Source organism: Tachypleus tridentatus, chromosome 6 (genome assembly GCF_004210375.1).
Source record: "Tachypleus tridentatus isolate NWPU-2018 chromosome 6, ASM421037v1, whole genome shotgun sequence".
Classification (NCBI taxonomy): Eukaryota; Metazoa; Arthropoda; class Merostomata; order Xiphosura; family Limulidae; genus Tachypleus; species Tachypleus tridentatus.
Window position 1 is genome coordinate 86,377,026 of NC_134830.1, and position 26,100 is coordinate 86,403,125.

Consider the following 26,100-nt stretch of genomic DNA (forward strand, 5'->3'; position numbering starts at 1 on the left):
AGTATTTCTCAAAATTATCACAGGAAAATGGTCACTGCCTCGTGAATTATTGTCAACCCTCCATGAGAAGTGGGAGAACAGTGAATGGAAACAAACTGAGAAACCAATAGCAGTAAAGGACAGACTAGGTCCATAGAAATAAGTATAATAATCAGTACTGAAAAGAGAAAGGTTGTAATCAGAGAGCATACACTCTATGGAGTGACCCCTCTCATCAATACCATTACTTCCCCAAAGGGGATGATGTCTATTAAAGTCCCCCATGATTAAAATGGGAGAAGGCAACTGTTCAATGAGAGCATCAAGGTCTGATTGATTATAGGTCTCTCCAGGCAACAGGTACAGAGAACAAACAATCATGGTATGACCCAAGGAAACAAGGATGGCTACAGCCTCTAAGCGAGTGTCAAATGGCAAAAACAGGTTGGGTACATGCTGATCAACCAACAGTGCCACCCTCCATGCACTCATCCATCACACAGCCTGTAATTTCTGTACAAAGAAAACTACCAAAAGATGACTGTATCAGCAGGTTTCAGAAATATTTCCTGTAAGCAAATAAATACAGGATGGTAGGAAGCAATCAGTGCTTTGATGTCATCCTGATTAGAATGTAAACCTCAACAGTTCCATTGTATCAAGGTGGCCATTTTTATTTATGTGTAGGCGAATTTGGTGGAGAGCCTTTCTGTTTAGGACCACATCTTTCTCCTTTACTGTCTTCATTCCAGGGAGGTCTGTTAACCTCCATGGATCCTGCCCTGAGTCAACTGGGCAGGTCTTTGCTGTTGGAAGAGAATTCCAGTGACTCGGGATGTGAATAGATGATCAATTTGCATCTTGGGTTTGGAGAAGATGTACCCAAGTAAATGCCCATAGCCATAACCAAAGAAAGTGGATCTTGAGGTTTGCTGGAATCTATGTTAGGGACAGAGATGGGTGTTGATCCATCAACTTTTTTAACAATGGATGTCAAAAGACTTCATTTGGTTTGAAAATGATTCTTTTGGAAGCACAGAGTGATCCATCTGCACTCCCACTGTAGTAGCTGAACAAAGTGCAGCAGCATACGTCCGATATGAAGTGGTGGACAGCAATTTTCGAGCCTCAGGGTAAGTAATGTTTTGAATCATTTTCAAATGCTGCACTTCTTTATCTTCCAACCATTTATGGCAAGAATGGAAGTAGGGCAGGTGAGAGCTATTGCAATTGATGCAATTATGGTCTGTTTTGCACAAGCACACAACAAGGAACCATGACATTTTGTCTTTGAGTGACTGCCCTCAGTGGTACTGACACTGGAAACATCTGAGAAGGTTTGGAATATAGGCCATACTTTGCAATTTAGATAACCTGCTTTGATCATGGCAGGTGAACGTGGTGATGTAAATGTGAAAATTAGGACATTGGTTGGCATTGTAATTCAATCTTTACAAGTGGAGATATGCTGAACTGCAGAAACTCCTTGGGTGAAGAAACCAGCGAGAACCTCTGACTCAAGGATGTTCTTCAAATCCCTCTCAACAATAACTCATGAAGAACTGAAAGTAGCATGAGGGGTAACCTCAATAGGTACATCCCCAATTGCCTTTGAATTCAAGAGGAGTTCACTGTGTTGGGATGTGGATGTTTCAACCAATATGTCACCAGAGAGAAGCTTATTTACTGACTTTGTAGAACCAGTAAGTCCCTCTAGTCCCTTCTGTCCTAAAGGTGTGTCTGAAAGAGAATGTGGTATAAGAAAATGAGGTACAGGTGTTATGAAATGTTGCTCAGAATTTTCAAGATGTGGGCATTTACCTATGGACTTTCACTATTTTTTTTCACTATTTAAGATTTTTCTTGGGGTATCAATAATAATAAAAAGAATATTTCGGTGCCCACTGACCCCATCCACCATGGAGCCCTATGAGGGGATGCACTACAATGCCAAACAAGGACACTGTAGTAATGCCAGGGTTTTGTGAGCACTATACCCAAACACCAGCATCAGATACAATGTCCACAACACCTGTTGAAAACATCCAACACTGGTACTTGGTTGACCCTAGCCCACGTTAACCAGACAACTGGCCCAAGGGAGGCCACCCCAAAGGCCGCTCATCTAAGAATTCAAGGCCAAAGTGGCGTGATAAGGTTTGATCCCTCAACCATGAGGATCCTATCCTCCCTTTCACAGGTCACTATGCATGGCAAACATGTGGGTGGATGTTTAGATTCCAGAGGAAGTAAAGTGAAAGAGCAGAACCTTCCCTGGGAGGTCCCTCACCACATACAAAAATCCACACTGAGGGAGGTATGGAGGTGTTGTCATGTAAGGAAATATTAAGACCTTTAAAACTGTATATTAAGACAGCTGGTACACAATCTTAGAAAACCTTTATTCCTACCTATGCAATACCAACTCATGCACCCCTAAACCTCATAAACCCAATTGTCCACTACAACCCATAATGTCAACTTATGAATCATTCAACTACAACCTTAGCAATTACATATTGTGGGCATTTTTTAAATATGTAACATCAGCTGACTCCTTTTTAGAGACTCTTTTAACTTTAAATCTATTGTGTGTTTGTGTTTTCCTTACAGCAAAACTGGATTTGGCTATCTGCTGAGTCCATTGAGGGGAATGGAACCCCTGATTTTAGCATTGGAAATCTGTATACTTACCACTGTATCAGCAGGGCTCATAAATCTATTCTTGACCTACTAAACCATAAAGCCTTAATGGCCAATTTTGATGTAATCTCCCACTTCACAGAAGTCCCAACTACTGAAGCCAGCAAGATAACTTTAGAACTTTTTATTCAAGGCCCCAACCCATTGATACACATCCCCATCAACTAACCCTTATAGAATTCACTACCACCAAAACTAACTTTATTTTCAATGACCAAAACTACCTACAAATAAATGGTTTAAGTATGGGCAATCATGTGTCACCAGTTCTAACCAACATTTTCATGACACAGATTGAATCTTAAGTGATTAATTGAGCCTTACACCCACCACTGTACTGGTACGTATATGTTAATGATATAATTGCTAGATTTACATCTACAGAACATACACTTACTTTTTTCAACCATGTCAACTCCATACATCCCAACATTAAGTTCACCTGTGAACACAAGAAAAAAACTAACCAAATAGTATTTCTCAATCTCAAGATCACAAAAACTGTTACATAATTCAAAACAGAAATCCACATAAAAAAATCACCCAACCTGAACTATATATCCCTGGGAATCAGCACACAAAACAAAACAAAAATTCAACATATTAAGAAACCAAATAAACACAGCCACAAAATTATGCTATGAAATTAACGATGAAATCGACAAAATAAAACAACGCTTCATCAACATCAACAAATTTCTTCCAAAAACCATTAAAAAAAATTATACACACACACCTAGATCAACAACATGGTAAACAACAAACAAACAATAATAAATTCTGAGATACAACAAACTACAAAAGTTTACACTGCTCCATACCATATATTCCTGATATCAGATAAAAAACAATCAACATTTGGGAAAACCTTACAACACTTCATTGCAGTAAACACCAAATTTGTTCAAAAACCAGGTACAAAACTGATGTTCATACTATGTAAAAACTACACTGATAAACACAACACCAACATTATTTATAAAATACAATGCGACAACTGCCATGACTTCTGTATTGAAGAAACAAGCAAAAAATGGAAACCAGATTCAAACAAACAAAAAAAAAAAAACAACACTGTCACACAGTTTTGAACACTGCAAATCAAATAAACACAACATAATCACAGACAACACCCAGATACTAAGTAGGCAAACAAACATAAACAAATGCCAAATCAAAGAAGCCCAACATATACAACTTAAACCAAAATTAAACTAATATAAAGGAACACCTTTGTACCTAAACTAACTGATAACCTAACATATATTGCAATGCCCCTTCCAGCAACTGTCAGTTGCAAATTCTGTTAACCTGAGGATGACCTAAGAAAGATGAAACATTGTTCTCTACTTTATTTTAATACCTATACCAGGTGTCTTGAGATACATTTTTACTTCAAGTTGGTTTCTCGTTATTATGGATTTTCAAAATTGTTTTCTCTTGAAAAAGAAAAGTTGGAGGAAAATCTCATTCAAGTGTTTAAAATTGTAAAAAGGTTTAATAATGCTGCTATAGCAACATTTTTTCATACTTAACAGCAAGAATTATAGAACTAGAGGACACAAATATAGATTTAGGTAGAAGTTGTCTTCATCTAAGACAATTTTATTTTTAAAATGGGGTGGTGCCTATGGAATGGATTACCTTTGGATGTTGTACAGTTACTTTGACCTTCTTAGTTTTAATACTCATGCCAGCTGTCTTGAGATACATTTTTACTTCAAATGGGTTTCTTATTATCATAACATTAATTTTAATTGCCAGTGTCAGTATGGCATATATCATATATGTGGTACTGACACTGGCAATTAAAATTAATGTTATGATAATAGGAAACCCATTTGAAGTAAAAATGTATCTCAAGACAGCTGGCATGAGTATTAAAACTAAGAAGGTCAAAGTGTTATTCTCTACTTCATTTTAATAAAAGTTTTAATACCCATACCAACTGTTTTGATATACAAAACTATAAGCTGTTTGTTATTAAGCACAAATCTATGCAAAGTGCTGTTTGTACTCTGGTCACTATGGGTATCAAAATCTGGTTCCTAGCAGTATGATTGATCCTGTTGATGTTTTGGATCAACTTTATAATAAAAGTTGATTCAAAACATCAATTTCACCAACAAGAAGGAAAACTATGAAATAAACTTATTTAGCATTAAGTTAATTATTGATTATGGTACAATCATCCTGAACTTATAAGAAGGTTGATGGCTTTGTTATGAAACAAACACACCTTGCTTTGTCACTGGTGGACAAAAGTGTAAGTATTGTTAAGTAGTGAGTAGAGGATACGTTTATCTGCAATTTGATTTAAAAAGTATAATGTGAACATAGCTGAAATTTAAGTTTATGCAGCTACTGGTGTGTTAAAAAACAGGCTATCTTGTATTATTAGACAAATATAATCTAAAGATTAGTTATTTGTTACTTCTTAAAGATAAACTTAATTACTTTATTGGGTAGTGATAAAATAATATACAATCTTTAACTCTAGCATTAAGCTTAACAATGTTGCAAATAGGTTACTTGTATTAACGTGTTATTCCATTTATTTCCACACTAAAATGAATAAAAGCAGTGTTGCTGTTAAGTGCTCACAGTTTGTAGAATGTGAAAGGTGTAAGAATTGGGTTTTATTTGAGAAGTTGGAACTGGCATGCTCATTTATTGTCTGTAGAGTCTATAGATTGGAGAAGAAACATAAAGCTATTGTAAGTATGGTAGAGGCCATAGTTAAAGAGAAGGGTAAACTGTGGAAAACAGAAGAAAGATTTAAAGAGAAGCTTTAAACTTTTGCATGCAAAGGATATAATGGCTAATAATGACTTTCAAGTACTTAATAACAGTATTAATAGGACTATTATGAGTGGATTTAATTATAAAGAATAGTTTCCATTAAGTAACAGCTTTTAGCTTCTGTATATGAGGAACTAGCAAATGGAAGGATAATAAAATGGACAGACAGAAATGGGAATAAATAACATTATGAGATTATTATTATAATACTTTATTTTACAGTATGCTGTATGGTAGTCTTATTTGTGGGGAAAATTAGAACATAAAATATGTTATGCTATCCAGATGAAAGATTGGAAGATATAACTAACAAAGCAACTGCTATAGTAGAAGGTTCTAGTAGTGATGCAGTCTTTATATTGGACATTAGAAGCTAATGATGTAGGGAAGGGTTGGCCAACAGAATTAACTACAAGGCACTAATAAAGAAATTCAAATAAAAGAGCCCAAATAATTTAATTCTGCCAGGAATACTTCCAAAGCTTAATTATGACAGTGAAATTATAAGTAGGTTACTTGGATTGAATGCTTGACTTAGGTTAATAAGTAAGGACAAACACATTGGCTAAATTTGAAGAATCAGTTCAATGGGAAATGGGAGCTTTTTGGAATAACTGGTTTACATTTAAATAGGATTAGGGTTGGATTGTTTATAAGAGCTATTAATTAAACTGGTATGGTAGTTTTAAATTAAGAATAGACTAGACAGTGGTGAGGGCTAGAAAAAATAAAACATAGGAAAATTATGGTGTATGAAAAAAGTACAAAAGTAGTTTTATTAGTGAACTAAATTGTTATGCATTGTAAGAATTATAAGAAATAAACTGGATTACTTTACAGCTATGTTCTGAACAAAAGGTTTAGATGTTATTGGAATGACTTCAGTTTGTTTAATATAGACATACAGGGTTACAGATTGTTTAATATGGATATAGTACTAAAAAAAGAGATGAGGAGTAGAGGAAGCTTGATGTGTAAAATGTGAGTTATATCCTGTTACAGTTGAGGATATCAAAGCTAATTAGCGACAAAGTTGAATTTGTTTTGGTTTCTTAGTGGTTATAAGGATATAAGGTTTTTGGTGGAACAGCAGGAACTGGTGAAATTAATGAGAAATTCATAGTGAGATACAAAATTTAACTGTTAATGAAGTCGTCATTATGGAAGATTTGAATTGGAATTTCAGGCATATAGACTAGGAAATGTTAGTGTCATACAGGTTCTTAGAAACTGTTCAAGAGATTTTTTTCAGTAATTAAAAAACCTATCATGAACAATATTATTTTAGAGTTAACTTTTACCAAAGAACTGGTTAATGGGGAGTAGACTGGAGAATATCTGAGTGCAGCTGTTCATTTCTTAATTAAAATATATTTTTTTTGCTTCTTAAGGAGATGATAAGTATTGGTTCAAGTGTTGAAGGAATGAGAGAAAAATTATCTGCTATTAATTTGGTAAATTAATTAATTGGAGCTACTGATCATTTGCAGAAGTTGTTTAAATAAACTTTATAAAACTTGCATATTCTTTAAAGGAGAAAAACACAACTACAAGTAAAAAATCAGGTCAGTTTAAAACAGTATAATGGATGAAGTTACAGAAAATGCATTATACATTTAAGATTTAAATTCGATGTAATACAGGAAAATTATAAAAGATCTAAAGAGTTTGTCAAACAGAAAATTAGGTAAAAAAATTATATGAAAACAATTTTGGTTGCAAATGTAAGAGTAAGCATAATGTTAAAATGGGAATACATGATCTTTGTATCTCAGAATGACTGGTATTGGTATTAACACTTTTACTAATAAGGAGTGAACAACGTTTTAACCTTTCTAGGTCATCTTCAGGTTAAGAAAGAGAGAGTTTGCAAGTGACCATTGCTGGACACGTCTTAAGGATGAGAGTATAAATGGGCACGGGATTGTAGGGGGCGTTGAAGGTGAATGTTAGGTTATTAATTAGTATTGATATAAAAGTGTTCCTTTATATTGGTTTTAGTTACTGTATTAGTAGGGCTTCTTTGATTTTGATATTGTTTATATTTGTTTCCCTACTTAGTATCTGGGTGTTTTCTATGGTTATGTTGTAATTATTTGATTTGCAGTGTTCAAAAATGTGTGAAGGTGTTACAATATAAAGGAATGCCTTTATACCAATACTAATTAGTAGCATAACATCCAACTACAACGCTCTCATCCTAAGATATGTGTCTGGCAATGGTCACTTTCAAACTCTCTCTTTCTTACCTGAAGATGACCTAGGAAGGTTAAAACATTGTTCTCTCCTTATCAATAAAAGTGTTAACACCCATACCAGCCATTCTGAGATACATTTTTATTTCAAGAGGGTTTCTTGTCATCATGGATATGGTCTTTGATAAATGATACCGTTAAACTAAGATCTGAAAATTATGAGGTAGCTGGGTTCCTAAATTTTACTTTTCATTCAATTTTTAACAATGAGAATTTAAGCAATATTCCTCATCCTGAACAGTTCCTAAATGAAAACATGAATGAACAAGGTGATTTCATTTATTTTGAATCTGTTAAGAAAACAGGATGACTAAAGAAAAATAAAGCTCTTAGGTCAGAATTTTAACCCAATGGTTTTAAAGGAGGTAAAAGGATTGACTATATGAGCAAGTTGGTATTATATTTTCAAGATCTTGAATAGTGAAAAGATGTCAGAAGGTTGAAAGATGGCTGATGTTACTCCTCTTTTGACAGAAGATTATAAAAATTGTTCCAGTAATTATAAGCCTATTGTTCTTACATTAATGTTAGGAAAAGTTTTTAAAAGTCTGATAAAAAAGTTTTGCAACATTCACTGAAGAGGTTACTACTTATATACATGATAGTACAAATGTGTGGATCTAGATTTTCAGAAAGCATATGACTATGTGCCACATAAAAGGTTGTTAAAAAGTTTTCTCTGTAGGTATGAGGTTTAGATAGAAAATTAACTGGAAAGAAGAAAGCAGATGGTTATTGTAAATGGAGTTAGTAAAGATAGATTAATGTCACAAATAGAGTATCTCAAGCCTCAGCATTAGGACTTATGTGGCACTTGATTTACACCAATGACACAGATGAAGGAATAGTCAATAAATTATTTATATTTGCTGATAATATTTAAGTTTGGGTGTTGATGACTGTGTGGTTAATGCTACTGTTTTGCAAATGGATTTAGATTATTTGGCAAATTGAGCAAATATAAATGACAGATGAAGTTCAATTATGATAAATGAATTATGAGAGTAATTTTGATGGGAATAATCTTAAAATTACTGTGACAGAAATGGATCTTGGTTCATCAGTCTTTTAAGAATTCTTAAATCTTGATGGACCTCAAAGTATATATGTGTTTATATATGAATGTATAAGCATAAAGATAATTACATTTTCTGTGTCTAACTTAACAATGCTAAACTTTAAAAAAGCTGATTTTAAAGGGAAATAAAACATACAGAAAGTAAACAGGTACAATAAATGAGGTTTAAAGCATTCAAAGAGAGTGACATTTTAGTTATTTCATTTCCAATTTTAAGGACCTGACTGATCTACATATATATTCATGTTACAAGAATTCTACATTTTGGCTATTAATTAATAAGCAAGAGAACTTTACAAAAGCAGCAGAAGTATAAATTTGGAAGTATCTGTAAAATTCAGCTCACATATAAAAATAATCTGGAATCTGTGCTCAAAATAAAATTTAATAGATATTGTACCTTAAAGTGTTCAGTATGGAGATTCTGGAAAGTAACTCAAGCTGGTGATGTCAATGAGTAAAAAAATAATATATTCTCTGTTTGTTTACAAAATTATTTGTAAGTCATAATGTTAAATTGTTGATACTCATTAAAAATATATTGTTAGAAATATATATAATACAACTTTAAGTCAGAAACCACAAGTAATACAAAATTATAAAAAGGCAAGTTGTTGTTGTTTTGAATTAAGCACAAAGCTACACAATGGATTATTCGTGCTTTGCCCACCAAGGGTATCAAAACCCGGATTTTAGCATTGTAAGTCCACAGGCATACTGCTGAGCCACTGGAAGGAAGGGGGGGGGAGAGAGACAAGTTAAAAAATAATGTGATGTGCTATTTTTCATTTGATATTTTAATAAAACAACTGCTATTGTACATCAAGAGAAATTCATACATACTTTAAATATGACCACTTTAGTTATCACTCTTGATCAGTCATAACTAATTCAATTTAAAAAAACAGTTTAACATGTGTAATTTTTCTGTTTTAAGGAGAAAAGTTATGTTTGTATTATAAGTAATTTGTAATTAGATATTAGTAATAAGCTAATAATATCTTGTAACACTGCATCCTATATTTAGTCCCTGAGGGTTAATAAGAATTAGTAGTGTTTGTAATAGTATTACAACCACACTACATTCACATTATTCATTACTGATGATGTATTTCTCTCAACCTAGTGCTCATTAGATTAGCTGAAGCATGACAAATACAACACATATAATCTGTTTGTTACAACAAGAACTATTACAGTGTGAGTGAATACCTTTTTCAAGGTGGTAAAGTATGACTAAAATTAATTTATTGCAAAGAAAGAAAATACTGGTTAGTAATTTGAACCACAACTCTCTTTTACTTCATGTGATTTACTTTAATATTCAATTACCAAATGATATTACATTTTAAATCCATGATGAATTATTATTATTGTTAGATAAGTTGTTTTTAAAGCCTAGTTTCTTTCACATTAATTTCATACTAAATAAATAATAACTTTTCACATTCTCACATATTATTAACTTAAATACACTAAAAATCATGTAGTTGCTCACCTATTACAAAGTCATTAATGTGAATCCATAAACTGAACATCACTCAATAGGAATACTGTTTTAGGAAGAGGTCGAGGCTGTGGAGATAGAACTGTCAACATCTGTCTTTCTGTATCAACAGCTGTGCTGTGTAAACATGATATTAAGACTAAGAATATTAACAGGTATAACAACATCCAAGCATCTTTGTTGACTTGTATATTAACCAATATTATTTTCACTCTTTAAAGATATATCTAAAAACACATACACTTATATTCAATGAGAGACGAATTGTGCAAATAAACTATTTATGCATATACTATTGAAAATGACTATAAAGCTATATAACTTTCAATGTACTGTCAGGAAACACAAATGAGAAAGAAATTACTCATGACAGAAACAGTACTAGAAAATAGTTTACTCTCACTGTACTTTCAAACAACTATTCTTAGATAGGGTGTTTTAAATTTTTTTGTTGTTTGGTGCAACATTATAGATTGGTCTATTAATTATCTATGCTCTGCTTACCACAGGTAAAAATGTGATTTTTAATATTAAAAGTCCTTATGAATATTGTTGGTACATTAGTGAGTAAGATTTATTTTAAAAATTAAAGAATGTGCTATAATTTGCCACCACTTTCTTTCAAAATTAATATAAAAGTTGAGACGAGGACAACTGAGCTTCCCTAACTTTTCTAACTCGTGGCACACATTTTATGTCCCAAACTTGTTGCAACTCACATAAACAAGTCTGTATGACAGGCTTAGTATCTTCTACCCTTTGACCAAGACATGCAGAAATTACTTTTATACTGTGTATCACGAAGAAAATAAATCAAATTTTAAATTTTAAAAATGTACTCAATTTATAATACATTTACTTTAATAAATAAATAATTACTTAAAAACTGTAAAAATTATAAAGCACACATGAGACCTTCCTGCATCACACAATTTGGGAAGTATCATACCACAAAACATGTAAGCAAAGACCATTAACAGCTAGTGATAAGAAAAGAACATTTACGAAACCAGCACAAACACAAAATAATACACAGCATGTGTACCATGTACAGATCTTAAAAGTGCATTTTATCACCTTTGAAAATCAATTTACAAATGCATATTTTCAAATGAAGTGAAATACTAAACATGCATTTGTTTTCCTAATATAAATGTAATCTTGAGGCATTAAAAATTTTACCTGAACACTTTACAAAAAATGCACTTCAATCTAAGTGCATTTAAAATAATATTGCATTTTTTTTCCAGTTTCCACCATCATCATTTATATTAGTACTTACATAATATTTATTTTAATTATAGCAAACTGCTGATGTTATTATTTGATAGTTTGTATTACTTAATTAAATATAAAGTAACTTAAAAGCAGTATAGCTCATAGTTTCACATTGAAGAACAAAATGATATATTACAAGGATAATTTTAAAGATAACAAAAATACACAAATGCATTGAGTACACTAGCACTTTGTTTCTTTCAATAATTATTAGCAAAGCTACATATAGAGATATTTATGCCCAGCCATTCCTTATTATGAATTGAAAGATTACAAGAAATGCAGCTCATCAACAGGACCTACTAACAACTGTTAGGTTATAGCTGTATGATTGAATATTTGTATTTGACTGTCATTCTTATAGCGCATCCATTGCTTCAAAGTGCAGATTCTTTTTGCAGAACAGGTAGCACACCATGAACCCTTAGTGAGGATTGCTAATCATTAGTATATTACATTTTTTATCTAATTGAACCCTGTGTACTTTAATGTTATTACACATTGCTTGAATGTGATGATGTTTGATCACTATTTTTTAACTCCTGTATCTTGACAGCCTAAACAACTGCCAAATAACTTAGTCACATTTTTTAAAATATCATCTTATCATTTTGTGTCAGAATACACAGGCCTTTATCATATCAATCCACAAGGTAATCTTGTAAACATTAATTAAGCTCTTTCTCAAGAAAAAATGTAATTAAGCAATCTTACCCTATCCCTTTAATGACAACCCTTCTATCCTGAGTCACCCTATTAGCTCTTTTCTTAACACTTCCAATATGATAAGATCTCTCCTTAAATAAGGCAACCAAACTACACATTGGTTACTTAACTCCACTCATTTAGTGCATCCCACTATATGCAAAATTGTTTTGCTCATTTGCCAGTTGTTATTCTTCAAACTCTCACCTACCCCATGTTTCAATGTGGTTCAGCTGCACTGTACCATGCAAATAAACATGCAACAACCTTCTGTCAATAGGAGATCAACACTCCTTCCTGTTGCAGCTAGCTCTCTCTTTACTGCAGAACTCAATCTTCACTTTAAGATTAGGCAGAAAAGAAGCATCAGAAGTGGGGAGGAAGGATTTGAAGTGTGAAAAAAAGTACACATCTAATGGAAATACATTTTCAGTGTAGAAAAATATCAAATTCCAATACAATTTCTTACCTCTTCTCACAGCTAAATTCTCACAATGGTCTGGCAAATGAATCAGGGCAAAAATTATCTAGATGAGTAACCTTCAGGAAGTGTCCAAACAATGCCCATGAAGTGTGATTTCACTTTTTAAAGGAACATACCTATGGGAGACTACATCACATCTGAATTAGTTGTACTCTGCACATTACAAAAGGATGTGTCACTAAATTAGGAAAAAAAGAGAAGTACATTCTTCATTGTGGATATATAAATACTGATTCAGTTTAGCTGCAGGACATGGTAGAATGGAAATTCCCCAGTCTATTAGCTTGTTTAAAATACAACCCCGTGATGTTTAAAATACAACCCCATGATGCTGAATGATGAGAGCACATCTGAAGGTCAATTCCAGTCCAACAACAATGGATATTTATCATCAGGTCTGCAGCAGAAGAATGGTTCTGGTTTCTACCAGAAAATGAGGAAAGAGAAGGGAAGAATATTCCATACAATTTTCCACAGGGCACATGTGGGTATATCCACAATGAAAACCAGACCTCATGTCAACCAAACCAGATGAGAATTTCACAGTCAACAAGAATATCTTTTGGCTGGTCTATCCTCTTTCTAAAACCAAATCTTTTAAAGGAGATGGTAGGATGGGGATTCTGTAGTTGAATGGTATATCTAATCCTTCTATTCATGGTAAAACAAAAGCATCCTATCACATGTGTGAGAAATTATGTTGGCTGATTCAGCTCTTTTCCAGCACCAGACCTCTTGGCAATCAACTTCAAGAGGATGGTAGGATGGAGTTTCTCAGCCAAAGGGGTGAAATGCATTGTGGTGGATAAGCTCTCGTTCATGACCAGGCAGGTTTAGGTATTTGTATTCTGATCTGCAGTTGGAGGAGGGTTTAACACTATCTACACCAACACCTAACTCTCAACTGTATAGAACTGAGCACATTCAGGAGGAAGCCTCCATGGTCCATTATAAAATTTGCTAGGAACTGGTAAGCAGTAGAGCCTCCCACATTTCACTTGTAAAAGGAAGAGGGGAGCACAATGGAGAACCCATAAGAATGTTTCACTGGAGATATATGTCTGCCACTGTGTGGCTATATAATGTGAAGAACTGAACAGTGGCCACTGACACTTTTTCTTCAGTTCACCTATCCAGTGCATAAGGTTTTCCTCATAGTGAATACAAAGCATGTTCATACCAACAGTAAGTTCTAAGGTGTTGGCTGTAGTCCACATGCAAGTCTGGATGATTTTAAATAAGGGGTGACATACATGAGCAGTCAGGTGTAAAAATCTGACAAGATAACATCTGGAAAAAATGTAGGCAATTAGGAGATAAGAAGGAATATGTAAGAAAGCATCTGAGTTGTCAATCTTTGTCATCCATACATCTACAGTAAATGGCCACCACAGTATGAAGAACTGCCCCTTGGTGAAACAAGAAAGGTCAATAAACTAGTTGAGACACAAAAAGTGAATAACTGAATGCCATTAAACCATTTTTTAAACTACAAACAACATGGAGTCAAACCCTGACTAAACAAGTGTCTAAACCTCATAAGAAAGACACCAGCATGGTGTATAACCTCAAGGAGGAAGAAAGAATACTTGATCTATGGAGAAATAGTCACCAGTACCATTAGTAGCATGAGTTCAGATAGTGAATAACCTGACAATTCATTACCAAAACACATGAAAGCAAGGCAAGAGGGAAATTAGGATCAAACAGAAGCAGAAAAACTGAGCATGGGAGAACCTCACAGAAGCATCAGGGTGTAACCAAAAAACCTGATTCAATGACTCCAGCCATTGAAAGTCCAAAAATAGAAAATCTACTTGATGGTATACTGATGCATATTAACCTGAAGTTCGAATGGAATGAAGCATGCTGATTTTACATGAAATTGTGCCTGAAAATGGTCAGCATGAACCTTGATACCTGGTAAACATGGAGAGGAGGGGAGTCTTACAAAACCAGGGAGACAGAAAATGGTAACATACTTGGGACATCATATCTACAAAGGACAAGGGCAGTCTGGAAGTATCCACAGGAGAAACTTGGGACTTTACAGCATAAAAAACAGGAAGAAAAGGCTCTTCATACCTTGTCACCCTGTCCATGCTCCACTAAAAAAATGATTGTCCTGTATGGGTACTGGAGAAGCTGCTAGCTGCATAATATTAGGTTGTTTGAAAAATAATGACAGATTTCACATTTTAACTTTAATACGAGATTAAAACATTCAAGAGCAATATATTCACAAACTAATCGTTATTTTAGTTTATTAAAAATACTTTACTAACAAATATTTTTTTGTATATAAAAGAATTATAATATTAACTTAAAAACTCTGAAATTCAATAAAGACATGCACACCATATAGAAAGTTAGAAGCATTAATTCTATAAAGAGGTAACATGGTTGTTTAAGTTGACCAAGCCTGTGTTGAGAGAGTTAACTGGCAATGTCAGATTTACCAAGAGCAACGAGTACTATCCATATGACTAGTCATTCTCATTCAACTTAATGAAGTTTGTAACTTAAAGGCATCACTTGACCTACCACTGAAGGACAGTGCTGTCTACAGTCATGCAGATAGTGACATTTTAGTGCTATATCACACTTAGGTAGAACAGGTGTTATCTCAAATTAATGTCAAAAACAACAAAAAAAGGTAACTTGAACAAAATTAAATTAATGACACTCTTGACCATGTGTTGTGTGAAAACAACAAAAATTCAAAATTAATGACAAATTTTAAAACACTTCATTGCAAAACAAGAAAGTAAAAAATGCATGGTATGTCTGCCTATTGTGAGTAGATGTGTGTAATTCACAACTTTTATCCAAAAGTTTTGGTTCAAATATTAAGTATGCATTATACAAGAGAATAGTATTCTTTAAGTTTTTTCAGTTGACAAATAGTGGTAAGCCTTATGTTACATTTAGTTTAGGGATAATAATTAAATTATGCCATAAACAGCCCTACTATTACCAATATTGGAATCAAATATCACAAGATTATTCAAAAAAGGGAGGATAAAGATCTTCAAAAAATTACAAAATCTAGATAGGAAGCTTAAAATAAAAATGCAATTGCAAAGAAAAGTATACAACAAGCTCAAGGTTTGAGACATAATGTTGACATTACTAACTCAAGTCCCTATTTTGACTCTCCTAAATATTACAGCTTTCTGATATAAAGTCAAAATGTGAACTTATACCTATAGGAAATACTGTCAACAAAATCTCAAACTTTAAACTTGTTTGTATTTTGTGATTACATTTTCATTTAAAGTTATTGGTTTTGTTTCTGTAATTTTTGAAGATCTCTATTCCTCATTTTTTAAGTTTACAATATTTAATAATCTTATTTCTTTAGTTCTGGTTTTTTAATGTCATCATGGACATAAGACTGTACAAGAGCAATACCATTATGTTTAAAATAGTTTAGTGTAATGAAATACATAGCTTGTGGATAATTCTGTCTCAGGAAACAGTGGCAGTCTTTTGACTTTATGGCTATTGCTCCTGATACCATTACCATAATGATATCATTAACAGTGGTACTGCATGTACGGTGATCATGATGCAGTGATCAAAGAGCCATGTACATGGTATACTTCCACAATATATATATATATAGCTACTACATTTATATCCTGTAGCTACATGAAGTCTGTAAACACTGAATTAGATGGACTATTGAATTATATTGATATGGTGCATGAAGTGATTTTGTAACCACGAGTTTTATGCATGTATGCATATATAATGCATGTTGGCTAGTAAATATGTATGTATGGTGTGTATGCAGGCTTTTTATATTTTTTTAAGTTATAAAGCTACATATAGATAGCCATATGAATTTTTCATGTTGTATAGATGCATGCATATATATTTAATTCAAATATAAGATGATGTGTTATAATATAAGAACATGGACAACATTTCTTATAGTTCTCATATTTCCTCTTTCTCTTCTCTGCTGGCCTCAGTAGAGATGGTCAGAGTTTTGCTGCAGCTGGCCAGAATTCCTCTTAGAGTGATATTCTGCATACTCTAAAAGGTCAAAAACATGTTAATTAATAATTATGAATTGATCATATTAATAAACCTTTCCCAGCCTGCATGCAGCTATGTATGTGTGCATGTAGTAGATGGCGAGGCTCCATATAAATAAATTGAACTATAATAAAATGACTAGATGTCAACAGTTATACAATCCTTGATATTTGCTTGATAATCATTGAACTTAAAACTACCCTTTACAATACATAATGCTGCGATTAGTAATACTGTCCAGGTTTTATTTTAATAGTCACAGCCATTCTCACTGTACATTGGTGGAACAATATTGAATAATAATAAAGAACAAATGGATGATTCCTATTATAAACTACTACATGATAGTTAAATTAAGAAATAAATTAACACTTCTTTAACAGGCAATATAATAGAAAAAAACTCTCTATTACTGGTAAAACCTTTCCAACAGCACTCTCACTGGTATAGAAATGAATTTGTGCAAGAAAAATAACTACCATAAGAAAGAAAATATTTGGTTTAAAGTGTTTAAGCATTCTTAAAAATAAATACTTAATGGTAATTTCTTGGTAATTTTCAATTTGAGGAAATTACTTTACTGCACCAAGTCATAAGATGATTTTACTATCCAATACAACAATACCTAGTAACATTCAGTCACAGTCATTCTCCTACAGTTTATGTACAGAGCAATGTTTATTAACACATACACACAAAGTACACATGATCATAGTTCAGCCTTTGTTCGTTAAGAAATATGGTTAACTAGTGGGAAATGATACTCACTTGCACTCACATGTACAAATACTAACAACACACAGCTTACTACACAAAGGTTAATCAATTATTAGTATTGCTCTGCACACAATACAGGAGAATATTGATTTTCTTTCCATGGTATGTAAGGCCAAAATATCTATTGTACATTACACACAGGTATTTACAGAAATACAATTTTCTTTGCTTCTAACTACAGGTTGTCCTTAGGTCAACAATGAATTTTATTCTTTAAACCAAATCCTGGCCAAGAAGTTCTATAACATCCTCTCACTCAAGTAATCACTGCCATGCAACACAGTCAACAAAATCCTTTCATGCAGATATACTCCAGTGCTTGCCAATTCAAAATTATACAAATAATATAATATTATAAAGATTACAACACAGAATATGTTCAAAATTACAAAAGTAAACCCACTAACATTGGTCAATAACCACAACTACAGTTCAACATGGTACAAAACACAAAGTAAAAGTTACAGAATGAACCATCTGACTTAAGCTGAAATACAAAAGAAAACTCAAAATATACTGAATTCATACAATATGATCTTTAAAACACTGAAGAGTATTTGTGTTATAATATTTTTTTTTTGCAGATGTGCATGTTTATCATTCCTTTAGAACTTTAGAAATTAAGAAAGTAGCTAATATATAATATTAAAATATGAAGTTTAATTACAATTTGATACTAAACTTATTGACATACCTTCAAAAAACAGTAGTTCAACAAAATGTTGAATGTGATTTTACAAACTTTATGACATGCCCTTTAACCTCTAGCCACAAGAAAACTCATAGTAATGTGGTTAACCAGATACAATGGAACCCCTCTAAAGCAGCCACCTTCAGGACTGAGACAAACTGGCCTGATTAGAGGGGTTCCACTGTACATAATTAGGGATTATGTAAAGAAAAAAAGGATCTGTGATTAAATGACTGCTTTCAAGGGGTGACCGAATCTGAGGGATGGCAGTCAAGAGGGGTTCCACTGTATTTTGATTTACAGTCTTTAACACCATTTGCTGCTACATTCAATTAAATAACAGAATGGTCTTTGATACCAACAACCTATCAATACATTCTATGCATACTGTAGCACTAGCATTTTAGTATTCCTCATACAAATAATTTAATCAGCATACTTCATGGAGCAATCTACTAAGTAAACCTCTCAATTATCTCCTCCTTCTCCATTACAAGTAGCCAATAGTTCAGTTCTATCAGACTGGTACCTTAATGTTAAACAAACTTGTTTGTCCTTGAATGTTTTACTACTGTGTATTCTTTTATACATAATACTTTCTGATTCTTACCCAAAGTAATATTTAATTCTATCAATTTCCTCTCATGCTTCCTTGGCTTATGCTCCTAGTTTGCTATATAGCCATTATAGTACAGCAATATTTCCTGAAGATATCTCTATGATATTCTCACAAAATACAATGGTAACACACTACACATGCAAGTTTTGGTACCACATGTAACATATTTAAAATCTATTAATTTGGTTAACATGATCACTACTGGAAACTAACTTTCTGTGTAGCTGATGCAAGTCTTGCTATATTTTGTTCCAACAATAAAACTAGTGAATTAAATTGTTTGAAACCTTCACAAGAACTTTAATAATGCATGTAAACACAAAGACTATTACTTTTGGTATATCGAGTTTTTTCCATTACACTATCATCTTTAATATCTTGAAAAATTTTATTAGGAAATGGTAATTGAAGGATATAAATACAATATTTTTATTTATTTCTTGAGTTGAACTTCTCACTTTTTTATACTTCAGTAGATTATTTAAAAACCTCTAAAAAGTTTTATTACCCATAAAAGGCAAATTTTGTCTATTTGTAATTTTTAAACTTACCTTGTGTTTTCAAATCATATGCAAGACTGAAAATAATATTTATATGTAAATTTAAACAATAAACAAGTATTTTTTATTTTCAAATAGGATTTCACTTTATATTTGTACATAGAAAACATTTCAATTTTTGTTTCATAGATGTGCTTATTTCAAGTTGATATTTTATTGCAGCTGTACTATTGTTTATTGTGTCAATACAACTGTGAGGTTAGCAGCATGAACTTCATACATTTGCTGTAATCTATCATGCTTGTTTTATTCATTGTAGGCTCATTTAACCACTACTGTAGATACGACAGTAATAAATTTTTTTGATATTTGAATTTAATTTCTTTGAACTTCCAAACAAGACATACATCCTTGTATGTTATTTCACTACACAGACAAAACGTTAAGTGAATGTTGTAATAGCTCACGGTACCTGTGGTTTGAATAATGCTGCCTGACCCTGATTACATAATACATCCTGTTACAAGAGATTACCAAATGATACAAACACAACAAATTAGAAAGAAAATCACTTAACAACACTGAAAAGATTATATACAAGATTAATTTTGGAATACAAAACTTAACCTCTTCAGTGTACTGACACCCAAACTGTGAATATGTCACAATTTTCCTTCTAGTATTATTGAGATTAATGTGTTTTGTCTCTTTTACAACCGTTTATCATTTCTATTGTTGTCACTTGTACAGTGAGTTTTAAATCCTTTGCAAGATATCAGAATAATTTTTTTTTATATATCAGTTGTTTTAATTATAAAACAACAACAATAGAAAATGAAAATAATGAGAAGGAAAAACATAAAATTCTTATGTGGTACTAGTAGTACATACAAATCACAAAAGGTTATTCTAAATACCTAATCATAATTTTATTATGATCTAAATATAAAATTATGCTAAATTATTGATTTTGAAACTGCTAACTTAATTGCAAAAGAACAAACTTTTAGTTCAAAACACTAAGCCTAATTCACATAAAGACCATGCACTTGCCAGTTGTTAGATATTAATTCTAACATTTGTAGAAAAACTTCCTCCTAAAAATATATCTATTATGAGTTATTTTTTTAACATAATGATTAATATAAACAGACTTCAGAAGTATACTTCAAGTTACATCCACAACAATGTTCTTATCCACAAAATGAAGTCTATGATTAATGAAAAGAATTATAGACTTAAAAGAAATATTTTAATGAAGGTAAAGATATGTTTTGGTACTTTTCAGAAGATAATAAACAAGGAATTGAACTTGATGAAAGTTCATCAATCAAAAATTCACAAGTTTCTAGCCACAGCTAAAATTCAATGGCTTATTTCATGAAAAGAATTTTCGACAAACTGAAATTACAGTGCTCTCATTTAACTATATACATTTTATACCCTGCAACAAAGTTTCAATGAACTTTTATGCCTCTGATATTGGAAGGTAATTCTTACACATGGTGTAAAATTTCCAAAAAATTTGTATTAAGATGTATAATATTGGATTGACCTTGCAATTTATATAAGCTTGTTGCAATGGTAACTACAATGCTGGTTAATAATACATAACTATGTTAATTAGACTGAGGTACAGATGATAATTACAAGGAAAACAAGGAACATGTGATTAATCCTCAGTTTACAGTATTTCATTTTTTTTATTAAACTTAGGTTTACTTTCCTAGCTTTTTTATGCTACTTTCAGCATATGCATTATTTTTAGATGGAGTATATAAAATCAATTTCAGTCCAATTCATGCAAATTACATATTAAGATTAACTCACCCTAATAACTGCAATATAGGTACATATATCAAGTACTTAACAAGTGTGTGAATTAATTTTCTTCTCTTTACAAAAAGTAGTAGACATTTACAAAAAATCTTTTTATAAGCAAGTAAGGTTAAACAATACAATGTTGAAAGATCGGAATAATACTGTATTTTGACACTAATAACAGTATATAAAACATATTAAGCAAACTAACATTTCTCAAAAGCTAATTAACTATGTACATGAAGTGAAGAGGTAATTAAACTTGATAAATGTAAACTTTGGAGATTTGTTACATTATTTCAGGTAAGGAAATGAAGATAATTTAAAGTGTAGTTAAGAAAAACAAATTTTATGGTTAAATTAACAATGTCTATCAAGTTTTAATGAAATTATTAATTACTTATCTTTAGATTGGTTAATAAGTTTAAATATTTGTGTACTACTGATTTCTTTCATCATATAGAGTATGAAAACTGGTAGTTACAGTAATCTTAATGGGTGGTGGTTGGGAGCTATACTAGTTAGTTTAGACAACTGGTTGGAACCCTACAAACTAGTATAATTCATTTACTGGGCTATCAATTAGTGCCTTTCTACCATAATGGGGGCTGAAATGCTAACTTCAAGAGGTAAGTTTATTTAACTTACCTACCTCCAAATGGTAATACCTTATTTTTTCATTTAATTTTTTTTCTTTTTTTCACATTGGAAATCAGTCATCTTCCTATAACTGTCTGCAGGCAGTGAAGGGTGAAATGGATTTGGGATGTTGTGGGCTTGAGCACCTTCTGTTATTTAAATTTTTATTCCTTTATTTTATTTCTTTATGTGAGACTAGTGCATGCTGTATCCGCACTGCAATATGGCACCTACTTCCACAGTCACCTCCAAAACCTAGCATACATTCTACATCCCACATTATAGCCTGTACCCTGGGATCCTATCAATTTGTTTCGGGTTGTTTTTGGTTATAACCAACTAACATTAGTCAGAGGTTTGGATTTGCTGTTTTAATGCAGTCCTTTCTTTTCATTTGGTTTTATTTTACTTAACTTTTCAGCATTAATATTCTCTTTGATAGATTGTTTAGGCAGAGTATTCATAATGAAACTTTGTAGAATGGACGGCAACTACCTGTTGTGGAGATACAAGTGTAGAGGACAATGTTTCGAAAGTCTTCCACCTTCTGTTTTCAAGTCAGTGTGCGTGTAGGTGCTGACAACTTTTTATATGTCCTGGTGGATTGTGGAGAGTGTGCTGTGATTGGTTTCTGTTTCTGATTGGAGGAGAGATTTCCTATAGATTCAACCAATGGCAGCCACAGGTTACTCACCTCTAATCTGGAATCTCTGTTGAGTGAAGGTTTAATAGTGTTAATATAAAATGATTTTTTGATTTTTCTTATCTTCCAGAATTTGTCTGTGTCGATGATTCTAGTTTTGTCCCAGTTGACGTGGCATGCTCTGCAATTTTGTGTTTTCATGAGTCTTGTACTATCTTTATGTTCTTTTATTCTTGTCGCGAGTTTTTTTCCCGTTTCTCCAACGTGTGTATTGCTGCAGGAATACAGAGTTTCATAGATGACGTTTTTGAGATTCTCTTTGGTAGGTCACTTTCTTTTTTTACCAGAATGAACCTTAAGGTATTATAGGACTTCCACTGGACTTCTATATTAATTTTTTTGGCTGGGGATTTGAGGTTTTAACTAAAATGTTGTAAGTATGGGTGGTAACTTTCTGATCTTTTCTTTCTGTTGTGGTCTTCTTCAAGGAGTTTTTGATAAAGAAGGAGGTGTAATCATTTTGTTTAAAACTCTTTATGATCTTTTGGCCTTCTGCTTCGATGTATGTCTTATCACAAATGTTTTCTTCTCTCTTGTTTAGACATTGGATTATACCACATTTTATCGAGGTTGGATGACAGGACTGAAAATGTAGGTATCTGTCCATTTGGGTGGGTTTTCTGTATACAGTTGTGGTTACGTCTTGCTTGTTTGCTGATGAGTATGTCAAGAAATGATAGACTGTTTTGTTCCTCTATTTCCTTAGTGAAGTGAATTCTTTTGTCTATGGAATTGAGTTGTTCTAAGAAGGCTGGTAAGTTTTCATGACCATGGGGCCAAATAATGAAGGTGTCGTGGACATAACGTCTGTAGAAACTTGGTCTTATTGGTGTGGAAGAAAGGGCTCTTCCTTCAAAGTCTTCCATGAAAATGTCTGCCTGGATTGGAGAGAGTGGTGATCCCATGGCTAGACCATCTATTTGTTCATAGAATTCGTAGTTGTATTGGAAATAGGTTGATTGTAGACAAATGGTTGTTAGTTCCATTATGGCATCTATTTTCATATCTGTTCTGTGTGGTAGAGTTGTCATTCAGTAGTCATTGTCAGGTGATGTAAAGGGTTTCTGAGGTTGTACCATTGGTAAATAGATCTGCAACATCAAAACTGACCACAATATCCTGGAATTTGATGTGTAGCCTTCCAAGTTGCCCTATGAAATCTGTTGAGTTTTGGATGTGATGTTCTCTTTATACACACACACACACACACACACATATATATATAAATGAATACTGTTGTTTTTCTTTTGTTCAAATTTATCTCTAACAAGTCCAATTGTTGTGAATTTGCACTTGTATTACTGTATCACGTGACTAGAAGCTTCTAAGTTGTCTTCATTGTTTCAGTTAAGTACTACTGCATTATTAATAGCTAAGAGATGTACCAAGTACTTAATAAGTATGTGGATTAATTTTCTTCTCCTTACCAAAAGTGGTAGAAGCCTACATAAATTACTTTGTTAAATCAAGTTATTTCTGATATATATATTATCATATTTGTTTGAAAATAACTTACACACAAATGAATCCAGCAACATTAGTTTGGATAATATCTTCATCTGTACTTGCAGCAAAGTTAACAGATAACATATGATGAAGTAGTTGCAATCCTGGAAATAAAAAGTTATCCTTTTCATACTTAAGAAAAACAAACCTGTATTCAAATTCAATACAGCATTTTTTACAATATATTTTGAATTACAGCATGGAATATAAAAACGTTATTTCAAAAACTGCTATTTCTTTTTATTTTCTGTTTTAGACATATATGACTGTTTAAGTTTTATACATGTTATAATTTAGATGGTTTAAAAATAGCACTAGTGTTAAGTTTAGTTATTTTTAGAAGTGGTATTGAAATACAGGTTTGTTTATGTAACTGTGTACAAATCATAAATTGCATATTTCATTTATTGTGAATTGGCACTAGTATTATTGTGTCATGTGGCTAGAAACTTCTAAGTTGTCCTCAGTGTTTCAACTGAGTACTATTTCATTATTAATATCTTACAGTATGTAGAATATCTTACGGCTTTGGCTTTGTCTATCTATAAATATGTATAAAAAATGTAGTTCAAGTTGGTTAACTAGACATCTAGATTCAGACTGTAAGATTGTGAGTTTAGTCATACAGAGTATATATTGATGACTTTTAAAGTGAAATTTTCATAAACTGTTTTGCAACAATAAAGTAGAGATGAATAATTTGTCAATTGTATTCTAACTAACTGAACCAGTCTATGTGAACGTTGATGAAAAAGAAACAATTATTTAAAGCTCTGGATACAACTGTAGTAACCAGTACTGCAAGTGAAATTATCACCAACTGCATTCTAAAAACAAAACAGATAAGAATAATTCCAACTTGGCAATTTTTTCTGAGGTAACTGAACAAGTTGCTTGGACCTTGAGGAAAAGAGGTGTTTGTTTAAAGCTCAGGATACATTTGTGGTGATCAACTATGTAAAAAATATTTGTGTGCATGTGTGTATATATATATATATTTGCTTTGTTTTAAAAACAAGTGGACTGTGTGCTGTTTCTCTTTCAATGGAGTTTATCTCTACAAGTAACAGGTACTAACTGTAAAACATCCAACCCATTAATACATAAAACTTGAACCTCTGAAAGAAGTTTAAAAGTAATGTGTTTTTTGCAATATAATTTATTTTAAAATGTTGTTTTTAACAACTTAAGAGTAAAAAAATTAAAATGTTGTATAATAAAAAAAACTTTATTCTGATAATGAACACATTATACACATACATGTAACAAATAATTTAAATCTGAAAATTAAAATAGTTCATTAGTCTTCTGACTCACCAACTTGCACTGGAACTAGCTTGGTGTGGTTGTCTTCTAATTTCATTCCTAGTGGCATGCAAGAGTCTGGCAGTGTTGGAGCTACATAGTAAGTAGAAGAAAACATAATTACCAATGACAAATAAATATAAATTTATCATGTTATTTAATTTTTGTAGTACATAGTATAATATAAAAATATATTTTAATACCAGTAATAAAAGCTCTCATAGCATCAAATTTGTTTTTTTCAACTCAATATTTCACTTTACAGCTTATGCAAAAGTATTCCAGTAAAACAAACTGTAACCAACAGTATAAAGCTTCAACTGGTTTAAATAATAAATTCTAATTGAATCTATAGATTACATTTGGCATGTACAGTAGTAAACAAATGTTTTAGGTAAATACCAGATTAAAATAACAAAAGATGAAAAACTAAAATAATTATAGTATTAATTCATAGCAGTTACTTTTAAAGTCAATCTTCACAAATTATTGCTATTTCTCCTTTAAAAATATTAAAATAATGAACTTGATAGATTTATTACTAAACATTTTAACTGTTAAATATAAAAATACATAAACACACCTTAAATTATAACTTTTAATCAATTTATCAAAATAATTGAATTTTCATTAAGATGTCCATTTTAGGAATTGTTTTACACTGTATTATGCCCTATAAACCTTACTAAACTATTAAAAGG

The 26,100-nt window shown here is 32.1% G+C and overlaps 1 protein-coding gene across 1 annotated transcript in view; it reads right to left on the bottom strand.

Moving 5' to 3' along the window:
• Positions 1-26,100, bottom strand: part of LOC143252956 (protein CLP1 homolog) — a 153,776-nt gene that overhangs the window by 33,958 nt on the left and 93,718 nt on the right. Inside the window, 3 exon segments of the mRNA XM_076505905.1 lie at positions 10,316-10,441; positions 24,105-24,198; positions 25,412-25,492. Coding sequence (XP_076362020.1) covers positions 10,330-10,441; positions 24,105-24,198; positions 25,412-25,492 — 287 coding nt within the window. The 3' untranslated portion in view covers positions 10,316-10,329.